The sequence below is a fragment of the Manis javanica genome, chromosome 15, assembly GCF_040802235.1.
Source record: "Manis javanica isolate MJ-LG chromosome 15, MJ_LKY, whole genome shotgun sequence".
NCBI lineage: Eukaryota > Metazoa > Chordata > Mammalia > Pholidota > Manidae > Manis > Manis javanica.
Window position 1 is genome coordinate 9,428,514 of NC_133170.1, and position 14,157 is coordinate 9,442,670.

The 14,157-nt window shown below is 42.3% G+C and overlaps 1 protein-coding gene across 1 annotated transcript in view; it reads right to left on the reverse strand.

Moving 5' to 3' along the window:
* SMCO2 (single-pass membrane protein with coiled-coil domains 2) overlaps window positions 1-14,157 on the reverse strand; it is a 76,586-nt gene that overhangs the window by 15,007 nt on the left and 47,422 nt on the right. Inside the window, exons 4-5 of the mRNA XM_073223542.1 lie at window positions 6,581-6,718; window positions 4,623-4,717 (exon numbers count right to left, since the gene is read on the reverse strand). Of these exons, the coding sequence (XP_073079643.1) occupies window positions 4,623-4,717; window positions 6,581-6,708 (223 nt within the window). The 5' untranslated portion in view covers window positions 6,709-6,718. The remainder of the gene's footprint in view (window positions 1-4,622; window positions 4,718-6,580; window positions 6,719-14,157) is intronic.

Consider the following 14,157-nt stretch of genomic DNA (forward strand, 5'->3'; position numbering starts at 1 on the left):
TATAATAGACTTGAGGTGGATAAAGGCAGGTATGGAAACCCCCCGTGGCCATCCGTATTTATTGATTTGCCTAAGGTCATATAATACAGTGAATCAAGCAGCCACCCCCAAAAAGGTATGTCCCTGTCCTCATACTGAGACGCCGTGAAAGTGACTATTTTCGGATAGAGTCTCTGCAGATGTAATTAAATTAAGGATCTTGGGATGAAATTATCCTGGATTACCAAGGTGGACCCTCAGGCTGGTAACAAGGGGTCCTAATGAGGGACAGAAGAGAAAACGCAGACACGGAGGCCACGTGTCCCGCAGCCACAGCCTGGGAGCGCCGGCAGCTGCCACAGACTGAGCAGGCCAAGGACGGATTCGCCCCTAGAGCCTTTGGAGGAAGGCTGGCCCCCTGATTTCTGAATTCCGGCCTCTAGAAACTAGGAGAGAATATTTTTGTTATTGCTCTAAACCACCAAATTTGCAGTTATTTTTTTCCAGCAGCCACAGGAACCTGTGCTCGGTTTTCTGGTTCCGAGACCACGGCTCTTCCATCATCCCTAGTCCTGGGTTCAGAGTTATGAAATTCCTGCCACTTTCACAGCCCAGGGGCACCTCGTCAGTGATGTAAGGATCACGATCAGGCTGACGACAGCTGAAGAAACTAAAGCTAGATTTTCCAAGTATTATATGACTGTGACTCTACTATGTCTTAGCGAACTCTTTTTGAATAGAGAGCATCCTCAGTTTCAAATCTTTGCTGAAATATTCAGAAACAGCAAACACACTGTGCTGTAGGGCAAGAACACCACATTGTAAACTGGAGGGCCTGTGATCTAAGGCTTTTCCTACTGACATGGGTGTTGAAGCCCCTGGCTACTCTAAGGCTCAGTTTTTTGTTCTGTAACAAGACAATTGAACCAGATCATCACAGAATCCAGATCAACCCTAGGCTTCCATGTCCAATAATCTATGATGACATTTCTTGTTCTCATCAATCAATTCACTGTAATGGTCAATATGCCACAAAAGAGTCAAAAGGCAGGAAGTAGAAATAAAATATCTTTTTAAATCTGCAGGATGGAGTTGTACGTGTGTGTGTATGTGTTTAATAACAAACTAGAAGTGAGCTTGCATGAAATAAACAGCCTGAGGGCATTATTTTCCATTTCGTACAGCTCTTTGAAGAGTTCAGATGTCTCCGTTTGGCTGTCCATAAGCACCTGGAACTCAGCGAGAGAAGTACTGGACACCTCATATTACCCCTCTACTTTGGCCAGGTGCCCCGTCCCTGCTTATGGTCTCCCATCAATCCAGATGCCTCTCCCCAAACCAGGAAGTCCTTGAATTTTCACAGGAGCCAGTCCTCTCCCTTTCATTGCCCATGTCAGATGTACTTCGTTTCCAAGCCCAGTAACACCCATCTTTTAAGTCCCTGTCCTCCCCAGCTGGTTGTCATGACATCCCTGCCTCTACTCTGTGCCTTACTCTGCTCCTCATTGATTCTTTTTCATTTTCTTCTTATTGAAGTATTCTTGATATACAATTCTATGTTGGTTTCAAATGTACAACACCGTGGTTCAACAGTTCCCCATATTATTGAAGCCTCACCTCCACTGGCACAGTTACTATCTACCAATGGAGAAAGATGTTACAGAATCATTGACTATTTTCTCCATGCTTTACTACTGTCCCTGTGACCAGCTTACATTGTGATTGATTGCAAATTATTATGCCCCTTTATCCCCCGTCACCCTCCACCATCCCCTGCCCTAACCCCTCTCCCCAGGTAACCACTAGTCACTTCTCAGTGCCTACGAGTCTACTGCTGTTTTGTTCCTTTTGTTTTGCTTTATTTTTATATTCCACAAATAAATGAAATCATTTGGTATTTGTGTTTCTCTGCCTGGCTTATTTCACTGAGCATAATACCCTCAAGCTCCATCCATGTTGTTGCAAATGGTAGGATTTCTTTTCTTCTTATGGTTGAATAATATTCTATTGTGCTTATGTAGCACATCTTCTTTATCCACTCACCTACTGACGGACACTTGGGCTGCTTCTCCTGTTGGTGTTTCGGCTTCCAGTCTGCGTCCTGCTCTCTCTCTACCTCCTTAGTGTCCTGCCTGCCTGCTTGCCCGTCAGGCCTCTTCTTTCACCCTTCCTCTCTCAGGACACAATTTATCATTGGCCTCACTGTCTTTGTATGTGCCGCCTTCCTTTCTGAAATGTTTTCTTCAATCTAGTGTATCCTTCAAAACTCAGTTGTCACAGTCCTTAGTCATCTGCCTGTACGTCCCCTGCCAGCTACTGGAAGCACACTTGCTACTCTGAGTGTGGGTTTCAGCATACAAAGCCATTATTTTGTCTGAGTTCCTACTAGTGTGTGAGCTCACAGAAGGGAAAGGATTTTATATGTATGTGTCACTGGCACTTTACAGTGCCCAGAATATAGCAGATGCTTAATAAGTAGATTTAGAATAGTCTTCCTATATTTACTGCAGCACTATTTACAATAGCCAAGTTATGGAAGCAACCTAAGCGACCATCAATAGATGAATGAATAAAGAAGGTGTGGTACAAATATACAACAGAATATTACTTGGCCATAAAAAAGAATGAAATCTTGCTGTTTGTAACAGCGTGGATGGATCCTGAGGCCGTTATGGTCAGTGAGACAAGTCAGCAGAGAAAGACAAATACCACATGACTTCATTTACGTGTGAAATCTAAACAACAAAACAAATGATTAGGCTTAAGACAAAACAGAAACAGACTCATAAATACAGAAAATGGGTGGTTGCTGAAGGGGTGGGGTGGGAGGATTGGGAAAAAGGTGAAGAGGATAAAGAGGAGTAAGCTTCCAGTTAAGAAAAAAAAAGAAAAGAAGAAGAAATAGATTTCAGAAATAGGCAAATGTATTCTGCTTGTGAGAGATGCAAACAAAAGCCGGAAATAGGAAAAGTCTGTTCACTCCCCTGGCATCTGAAATCAGCACTGGATATAGCAGTGTCAGGGATCAGGAAATGTGAAATCAGAGCGAAATATTCATCTCTTACTATTTGGGGGTCTTTAATGGTTAGATACGGCAGCTTTGGCAGTCTAGCTACAGCCTGTTTTGTTAATTAAACCACAAAATTTTTTTAACTTCTGTTAACTCTGCCCATTGTCTGAATCTGAGCTTTAAATCTTACAATCTTCTCTTACAAAAAGGCAAACGTAAGATGATGCAAAACAGAGACCTTCTGGTGCGATGTTCCTCCAGAAACATTTATCAGCAGAGCCTGATTTATTATTACTTATGTTAATTCTGTAATTGCATGTGATTTGTATGTAATTGTAAAATTTTCCTTATAAACAAATTAATATAAAGTACAATCATAAAATTTTAAAAACCTTTAGTTATATCTTATGCCCTGACTTGAAATTTGTTAGAAATAGACTATATACCTTATGCCCTGAGAGTGTGGACTCTTGGACAAACGGTTACAGACTGAATGATTTTATTCTCCAATTGGACTTATCCTGTCCTGGGTCCGCGAGTGATGGTATCGCGTTTTGCTGACTAACAGGCTTCAGCAGGGCACACTGAACTGGAATGCAGGGCGGTGTGGGGGCAAAGCGGGTCTAATGGTCGCAGCCCTTGCCTAGACTCTGGGACAAGCCCCCTGCAAAGAATCAGATGATGTACTGTACAGTAACACCTTCGATTCGCGTGTTCCCTAAGATCACAGCCCCTCACACCTCCATTTCCCCATCTGCTTTTCCTTCCTCAGCCCCTCTAAAAATTCCATCCTGAAACTCCCCTTTTATTTCAGTTTGTGTTATTCTTTTTTTCCATAAATTATATCTGGATGGCTGTCTCTCCTTTCCCTTTTTGTCTATCTCATTATTATCTATTCTGCATACCTCCAACTATATCCCCTCATGCTTTATATTCCCTTCTATTTTGTTGTTTTTCTGTTTACTTACTGCAGAGTCCTTGAAGGTAAAGGCCAGAATATATTCAAAAGAGAGGTAGACAAAGAGATGAATCCTGTGCCTCCTCTAGGGCCTGCCTAAGCCTGGAAGGATGAAATTCCCACTCTGTCCTTCCCTTATGATTTTCAGGCTGGTTGAAACTACCTTCCTCTGATGCCCGTTACCTGGGGAATCTCTGGAGAGATTTTTGTCTTTGGTAATAACATGATCTAATTGGTACTGGAAACATAAACTCTGCCCAGGACAGTCTCAGGAGTTTGTCAAAATTCCCTCCATTCCATGTCAGCTTGGTGACTGACTGTCCAAGACAGGCTCAGGCTGAGTTAAGAACAAACAGATCATCTCTCTCTGATTGTGCTGTTAGAAGACGATCTGTGAGCAGGGCGCAATTTTACACACAGTGTCTTGCTGTAAGGTGAAAAACGTCAGTTATTTCACAAACTCCAAGGACAAAAATAACATTAAATGCGCATTTTGCAGGGAAGGCTAGTAAGTCCCTCACGTGACAACACCAGGCCTCACGTCCCTCTGGTTTCAAATGAACGTCCTGCACCTATTCGGAGGAAACCCTTTGAGATATGAGATACAATGTTCCTCTCTTCACCCGCGGTGATATCTAAGCCTCTCCCTTACCCACTGTGTAGTCTCCACCTCGTGAAGGAAGTTGCTTTGAGGGTTTTCAGAGAAAATGCCGTCTTCTTCATCAGGTCCGTTCAAGACGTGGTCTCTTTCGGTAAATTCCCTTAGCAAACTGCAAGCCACACAATTGAAACAGATGCTGTTACTATGCCCGGGTCTGTAGCTTGGGCCCGCCCCAAACACTTCTAGAGGGAGGACACCGGGCTCTTTCCTGGCCCCAAGGAGCACCTGCTAGCCTCATACTGATTGCATTCTGTGAGAATAATGTCTACCACAGTACACAGCACAGAATAGGAACAGAGAGGTTAAACACTTATTACCGAATCAATAAATGATTTAACAGTGAGATGCCAAGTTCCAAAGCCGTTGCAGCTGGGTGTGCACAATAAACAAATACTAAATAAATATCTCCTTTTACAAAGTAGAGTTAAAAAGTGCCACATGGTTCAAAGGACCATGCAGAAGGGAGTAAGCCTATGACACCATCTTGCTCTCTAGCCCTCAGATGTCCTTCCCACAGCCTTTGCTAGTTTCTATTTCTCCCCAGAGCTTCTATGAATAAGCAGCTATGTTTATATAAGTAAATAGATGCTTTTTTACATCTCAGTGAGAGGATATTTATATATACACTATTCTGTACCTTCTTTTTCTGTTTTAATAACCTACCTTGGAGATCATTTCATATTAGGAATGGACTGAGCTTAAAATTTTCATTTTAAAAATAATTAATATTCTATCACATAGTAATTGGGAAATCAGTTCTTTATTATTGGATATGTACTTTTTTCTGATCAGTTACTACGAACGATGCTGCGTGAATATTCTCACACTGCGTGAATATTCTCACACGTCTCTGTATTGATGTGTATATGCACATCAACGGGCGAACCCTAAAAATAGACTTGCTGGGTCAACAGATATGTGTATTTCAGATTTTGATACATTTTATCAATTATGCTTTAAAGAAGTTGAATCCAAGTACATTTCTGGCAAAAACAGAAAGAGTGCGTGTTTTCCACTCCTTTTCTAGAACCACGTTTTATTAAAGTTTTTTAATCCTTGCCATCCTGGTATGCTTAAATTGGTATATCATTTGAGTTCTAATTCGTTTGTAAGTGAACTGAGCATCTTTGCCTATATACATATAAAACCTGATTGTACTTCCTTTGCTATGATAATTGTTTTGATATAGTTGCCCATTCTCTATTGGACTATTAGTTTGCTGGAGTGCATATATGTATATACATGTACACCACACACACACACACACACACTTCCGGATGAATTACAATACATCTGTGGTGCAGGTCTATGGTTCCCAGTCTGTGGCCTTGAACCCTGAAGTGTGGAGCACTCTATCCCTACACTGCATAGAACGGGGTCTCTCTCCATACATTTCTATAGACTGAATAAATATGGCTTACATGAATAAAAACTTAATGTGTATGCTACTGTTATTAATAAATCATAAATGCATTTTAAAACATCTCTGATATAATATCTTTACTGACATATGAGGGATTCTGGAAAATCTTACTTTAAAAAAGTTCTTCTTATTTAAAAAGGTTGTTAGTGATTGGTTTATATTAGAACATATTTTCATCATGTATTAACAAATGCATATATGTATTTATGAATATTTGTACTTCTACTGCAGAAAGTATTTTAAGTGGGCTATGTCTTTAACACATAAAAATAGCAAAGGCACAAAACAATCAGTATAGTTTTTAAATTGAGATAGTCTTGGACATTTCTAGTCCACTGATGTACACCTAGTTGATGATCATAGACCCTTTTACTGTCTCACAGGACCTACCACAATAAATATTCATGAAGTCAAAATTAGAAGAATTGTAGAAAATGTCAACCCCAAATCTGCACTGGGAAATCTCATCATTTGCATCCTAATGGCCCAAATGAAGCCTCCAGATAGGAGCCCAGAAACTGAGCTCGTGTGAGCTCAGCCCTGACTTACTTCTGCACCACGCTGTCAGCCATATCGATATTTTGGAGAAAGCCACTGTTTTTCTCAGTCAACTGTTCTTCCTTCCCAGCCATCTTCATCTGCAGAGACATCGTGTCACTTAGCTTCGTAAGAGCCATTTCTTCAGCGCTGCAGGGACAATGGCAACAGTAAGACAGGTTTCATGACAGTATTGACAACTTCATCCCCCACACTGGGTTGCTGACAGCAGATGTATTTCAGGGAATTTGGCCTTAACCCCTCTCCTTCCAAGACCAGCCAGCAAATGTAAGGGACTGTCATTTGTAGGTATCTCTGCTCAGATACATACAGGAAGGATTTGTCTGTGCTGTGCTGTCCCTAAAGACATCTCTGGTTAATGTGAGGACCTTTGAGCTTGTAAATGTGTGTTTAATTCCTGAATAGGAATATTATAGAGCTATATAAAATAGCCAGGCTAGAAAGATGGGAACCTTCATTTTTATAACCGCTTTCTGATGATATATATGCACATCATAAAAAAGATAGAAAAAGAAAAAGCATTGGTTCTCCAGAGTTAACCAGAGATATCCAGACAAAATCACTGTTCATATTTTGGTATTATATCTTTCCATTTCTAAATTTGATATTTGTTATATTCTTTCCTATTGGTGACAATTAGGTTACTTCTAATTTTTCACTAATATAAATAATATGGTACTTAACATCCTCATTTAGTATTTTTTAGTGCATCTCTATTATTTATTTAGAATACTTCCCTAGAAGTAGAACTACTGAGTCAAAGTATATTCAGATGTTAAAATATTCAAAGAAATTTATTTTTAATTTATTAATAGAATAAATATGTTTATAATATATAAATATAATATATAATATAAATAATAAATATATATTATACATAAATATAAAAGAAATTTATTTTTAAGGATTTAAGGAGGTTTAAGAAAAATATTCCAAAATTGCTTTTCTAAAGGTTCGGCCAATATACTCCAACACCAGCTGTGTATGAGAATTGGAACCTTCTTTCCAGCCTGATAGGCAAGCGTTAGCTGGAGAGCAGAGAAGTGAATTGTTAGCACATTTAAGTAGTGAGAAAAATAGAGATGAATGGAAATAGGAAAGAAAGTAGAGAAGTGTAAGATAGGTTCTAGGAAGCTCATATCAAAAGGATTCATGTGAAACATAACTCTTATTACCAGCAGAGTTCAGAAGGGTTGTACCCAGTACCAAACAGGAAGAAATCTGTTTCCTCTGTATACTCAAGTAAGTGATGGTAGTAAATGGGCCTAAACTGGAGGGTGGCCTGGCCCCAGGACCCTTAGGGACAGAATTCCTAAGGGACAGAGGGGAATGTAGGCTGACAGAAAAGGAAGCGACAGTAGGGATTTTCCTAGAAAGGTCATTTATGACTGGAATTCAGAACAGTGATAAGAAGGACAGAAGCTCTGGGATCTACAGAGATACTGGAATCATCTCGGCAACCAAGGGCCGGTCCATCACTCTGTGGCAAACTGAGCCTGGTCCTTGACCTGTGGCAAGTGTCCTGGAGCACTGCAGTGCATGTAGGGCAAAGGGGACCCCAGTGAAGGAGAAGCAGCAGGACAGGGCTGGAAGCTTTGATACCAGATGCTCCAGCCTTCTTAATGTTCAGTGTGACCAAGAGTAAACCTTTGACCTCTTTCAGGAAGGACACTGTGACCTGCCCAATCTCATCGCAGCTCCTATCCAGATAGTTTCATCTGTTTCCTGAAGGTGGTAAGCATTCCCACGGCAATTCCGAGCTCTGAAAGATGAATGGCCCCTGAGGTGTGCCTGGTTTCATGTCTCTTTCCTGTCCAAAATGTATAATCCTGTGCAAATAATTGGATTTCCTTCTTTTGATAACTCTGACGTTCCAGTAGCTTCTGTTGGGTGATTTAAAAGAAAATCTGTTTCTCTCAATTCAGATACCTACACAAATTCTGCCTCCATACAGTTTCTCACAGTTCAAATATACAATTAGAATCCTAATGATGGCCTATGTCTCTGCAGCTCTTAATAGCTTACAAAGTGCTTTTCACCTGTTTTCTTATACAGGTTCCTCAACAGCACGGTGAGGAAGGTGTCATCGCCATCTGATATGCGGGTTGACCAGCCAGCGCTGTAGGAGATGGTGTGATTCACTGTCAGTCATGTAACTGGCTCACCAACAAAGCCGGGAGGACTCAGAACTTCCTTGTTCTCACAACTACCTAAAAGGGACTTCTCCTCCACCTCCACGGAGGATCTGGACCAGGGCTTTCCAGTAAAACTTTCTGGGGTGATGGAAATCTTCGCTACACTGTTCAATACAGTGGCATTAGCCACATGTGCCTAGTGAGCACTTGAAAATGTGACTAATGCAACTGAAGAATTATAATCCAATTTAAATAAATTTAAATGGAAAGAGCCTCATGTGGCTAGCGGCTAGCATACTGGCCAACTCAGAATTTTCTAGACCAGGAATCAGCAACCTATAGCCTGCAGGCCAAGTCCATCCTGCCAGCTGCTTCTGTAAATGACATTTTATGGGAACAGCGCCACACCCATTCCTTTACATATTGTCTGTGACAGCATTTGTGCTGCAATGTCAGAGTTCAATGCTTGCAAGAAAGACCTAAATGTGATGTGCAGAGCCTAAAATATTTACCATCTTGCCCTTTACAGAAAAAATTTGCCAGCCCCTGTTCTAGAGCATCACCTTCTATGATGCTGGGTGTCTGCTACCATGAATCAACACAACACAGAGAGGAAGAGCTCGAGTTTTGGAGAGTCGGGCCAAGGTCATAACACTTAGCAGCTGGGCATAACCCAGACGTTGTAGGTCTTACTTTCCTCATCCATAGAATGGAGCTAACATTACACTTTTAGTGTTAGAGCTGTGAAGAGTAAATAATTCATATTGTGCTTAATACGGTGTCAGACAGATGCAAACACTCAGCAATGTCATGTGATTATGAAAATGAAACTGGTGGAAGTTTGAAAAAGACAGATGCACCCCTATGTTTATTGCTGCACTATATTTACAATAGCCAAGATATGGAAGCAACCTAAATGTCCATCAGTAGATGAATGGATAAAGAAGATGTGGTACATATATACAATGGAATATTATTCAGCCATAAGAAAAAAACAAATCCTACCATTTGCAACAACATGGATGGAGCTAGAGGGTATTATGCTCAGCGAAATAAGCCAGGTGGAGAAAGAGAAATACCAAATGATTTCACTCATATGTGGAGTATAAGAACAAAAGAAAACTGAAGGAACAAAACAGCAGCAGAAGCACAGAACCCAAGAATGGACTAACAGTTACCAAAGGGAAAGGGACTGGGGAGGACGGGTGGGAAGGGAGGGATAAGGGTGGGAAAAAAAGAAAGAGGGCATTACGATTAGCATGTAGTGGGGGGAGGGGCACAGGGAGGGCTGTGCAACACAGAGCAGACAAGTAGTGATTTTACAGCATCTTACTACGCTGATGGACAGTGACTGTGAACGGGGATGTGGGGGGGACTTGGTGAAGGGGGAGCCTAGTAAACATAATGTCCTTCATGTAATTGTAGATTAATGATACTAAAATAAAATTTAAAAAAAGAAAAAAGGAAAATGAAACTGGTGGAAATGAGAGCTATTAGTAAGGTTTCTTTAGCTTGAACTATAATAATAATACTATTCACACGTGTAGCACCTTCAGTTTATACAGCACTTCCACTAAGTTGTTTCACTTGATCCTCACGTCGTCCCTGTGTGACCAGCCAGACCAGGCGGATCTTATTATCTCTAATTTTTTAGATGAAGAAACTGAGCCTCAAGAGAGAGCCCAGGATTTGCCCAAAGTTTTGTTGCTAGGCAACGGTAGAACCAGGATTTAAACCTGAAAATTCTGACTACAAATGTTGCAATCATTCTATTATTATACATAAATTTGATGCCCAATATGTTTTAATAGATTGGTTAATAGCCTTTTTACCTTAACAACAAGCTGTCTTTTGAAGCTAACTTTTGATCAACTTACGGAGTATATATTGTCCTACTCACGATGTGGTCTGCAGACGGGTGGTACCGACTCCCATGGGAGCTTGCTAATCACACAGAAAGCTCAGGTCCCCCCTCCTCCCCACCTAGACTCGCTGAATAAGCATCTCCGGTTCCACAAGATCCCCGGTGACTCGTATACATATTGAAGTTGGAAAGTGCTCCCGCTCTAGACCTTATAAACTAGAAGTCCTCTCCTCCTCACTACAGCCTATCCCTTCATGCCCGTATGTTTACACCATTGGCCTGTAAGGACTGGTACAATGGAAATGAATCCCTCCTCCCTCCTCGCCTCGTCAAAACTTTTAAAATTATAAACCTGGGGAAGCATTAGTCAAAGCCAACAGATCAACTTCTTTAAACGCAGACAATGAAATCTCTTAACTTACACTTCTTGGGAATTTTCTGTAGGCCAGACCACCCAGACTACCCTCTTCAGTACCTGCTAGCTGAACAGTTTGGGAGTCTCAGAAATGTTAAAGCATGGATCCAAAAATCACGGATTTGATCACCATAGGCTCCTGGCAAGATTATAATGAGATGGTACAGCTGTGAACTAGTATATACTGGTAATCTCCCAATTGGATAATCACAAATACCTCTGAATTCAGTCAGGTCTCCCTGGAAAGTTCTGGAGATGCCAGATCCACCTTTCCCCAGCACCAAAGGCCGAGAGGAGGCCATCAGTGAGTGTGGCACACCCAGGCAGATAAGCCTGCTGTTGGACTTACCCTCTCTGACATTCTGTTTGGAATGTGGGACATGCGGCCCTTCAACCCCCTCCACAAGGCCCCAGTGGGCAGGGCTCGCCTGCCCCTCTGTCATCTACTAGCCTCCAACAGAAGGCTCCCAGTCTCTGCCACACCTGCCCCTTTTATCTCCTTACCTGAAACGAAAGCATCCGAGACCTTCTACAGTGGATTTGCCACTTCTTGCACTCCTTGCCCGAATGAGGAAGAACTCCATCTTGCAAATTGGGGCTGCTCCTCTTTTATGGCTGCCACCTGCTTGCCTTTCAAGTCCACACTTCCTCTTACTGCCCTCCGTACCCCCTCTTTGCCTTCTTCCAGGACTTCAGTGCCAAGTTCTCATTTTTCTCTGCACCACATCTTCTCCCACCATTCTTGGGGAAACTCAACCCCCATAGGAGGGGCCAAACATTCTGACTTTACAGGCCTAAGCCTCGATGCGTAAGGCTTTCCTCATCACCTACCAAAATTATCCAGCAGCACAAAGATGAATTTTCATAAGCATGATCTTTAGATTTAGATCGGTGTTTGACACCTGGTTTGCCATGTATTAGCTATTTGTTTTGCAGCAAAATTTAATTTCTTTGTTTGAAAAAAAAAAGGTTTGGTAATACCTGCTTACTTGTTTTGTTGAGACAATGCAGGCAATGATGTGAGGAAGGAATTTAGGGCCGAGCTGGTCCATTGCTAGTTCTCCCACTGAACATAGCCACCAGGAAGACGTGGATGCTAGTGTGTTCTGTTGACTGCTGTGTCCCCAGCAATACAAGAGTGGCTGGCACATAAGAGGGCTCAAATAAATTTTGTCAGCAGCAAGGAATGCATATATGGAAGCCATGATTTTTATGGTGACATTTTAGGTCTTGTCATCACCCTAAGCATTTCCTCAGTTAAAAGCCCAAACTTGGTGTCTCACCTTTCTCCGTGTGGGCCTCCTGCCCTAGGTTCTCTACCTAGTTAGGGACCCAGACTCTGTCAGCTTGTGATTCCGGGGTGCCTGCAGGGCCCATCTTCAGCCTCGGGTTTCTGCCTCTTACCGTGACTACGCTCCTATCTTTGGCTATCCCAGGCGACCGTGTTTCTCAAAGAAAAAGTCACAACATTCTTGTGAGTGGTTCCACCACAATTTAATAACCACACTAATAATTTTTTTTGCTAACACTTATTAAGGGCTTCCTAATGTGCAAGGCACTCTTCTGTGTGGTTTACATACACTACTTAATTTAATTCTTACCACCATTCCAAAGGGAAGGATTGGGGATTCAAACCCAGTCCTGGTTAGTCAGGCTCCAGGGGCCGTGTCCTGAAGCACCTCCGTATGGCTGCTCCTGCACGGGTTGTGGCTGTTACTCGGTGAACACATGCCTCCCGCAGCTGTCTTCCGTCCTGCTCAGCTCCTTGCCGGCTCCGCGTGACTCCCCAGTGCTGCCGGCTCCCTCTGCAAGCAGCGACCCAGCCTCCCACGTGACTGCACTGATGGAGGCCACCTGATGTGAGTTCTCATTGCCAAACAGGGCCTTTGGGCAGCCCCTTCTCCGTGCAGAATATCCCTGTGTCCTCATCCCCTCCCACCCTCCTTCTAGCTCACAGAAAACACTTTTCCCCTGTGCTTCCTTGGGCTCCCTTGACTCAGACCCTTGTTCGTTCTTGGGGATCATTTCCATGAATTATCAATTCTCCTGAAGTCGCAAAAACTCTGAGTGCCTCTTGTGGCACTCCACTAAGGAGCCCACAATTTCTTTGAGGAAACAGACATGTAAGTGTATTTCTTACATCTTCAAGCTCTGCTTCTGTTTTATTGTTTGGTCTCTGTGTGCGGATCTGGTCTTTTCCTCTTGTAGAAAAAAAAAATCTTTCACTCTGTGTATTTGAGCCACCATCTTCTCTCTTTCCTTTCTTTTCACAAACATTTCTCAAAATTTCAGGGACTGCAGTTGCCATCTCTCTTGCTCACTACATATTCTTACCCTGATTGCTTTCAGGATGGCTTCTTAATTTGCAAGGTGTTTTGTGTGTGTATGTGGGTTTTTTTTTTTTTTTTGCTTATTTTGGTATTTTTAGAGCCTTTAATAATCTAATTTCTTTGGTGGGGTGGAAACAGGGCACTTTGTTTCTCCTGCTCATTTGACCCCAGAGCTTTTCCTGCCGTTCGTGAACCACACGTTGGTTAACTCTTTTTAAGATTACAGAGAATGTAAGTAAAGTGCCCGACACCGAGGAAGCTCCTACAAATAGCAGCAACCAGAGGCGCAGGGCATCCCCATGTTTGCACCTTGGATTTTATGACCTTGACAGCTTCTTCGAACTACTTCCAGCCAATGTCATAATCTCTAGGTGCTCGGAAGTAGACTACCTCCCTTACGTCCTCAGGGGGGGTAATGATCGTGGTGCCAGCTTGTCCTCCCTGCCTGTCACCAGGCCACCCCCAGCCCAGCGAGTCCCGAGCTATGGCACTTAGTATCCAGGAAGACATTGATTCCTGTGAAAACCCTAAGCCCTGAGTATGTTGGCAAAAGTTGTCACTGAGGGCCCAGAGACTCCAGGAATTAAACCTAGAAAGGAGTAAATATGCATCTATTTACATCCTCAAAGGAATCGGAACCTGTTCATGAGCACCTTTCCTTGGAGGGTTTTGTAATATTTTTATTTACTCTCTAACATCGTTATAAAGCCAGTAGTTAGGTCAGCTAATCTGCTTTGAGTGTGTCTCACTTAAAACGTTACCAGGACAGGGAGAGATCGCAAGTTATTTAATTCTGTGAACTTCCCTTTTCTCAGAGAAGGGGG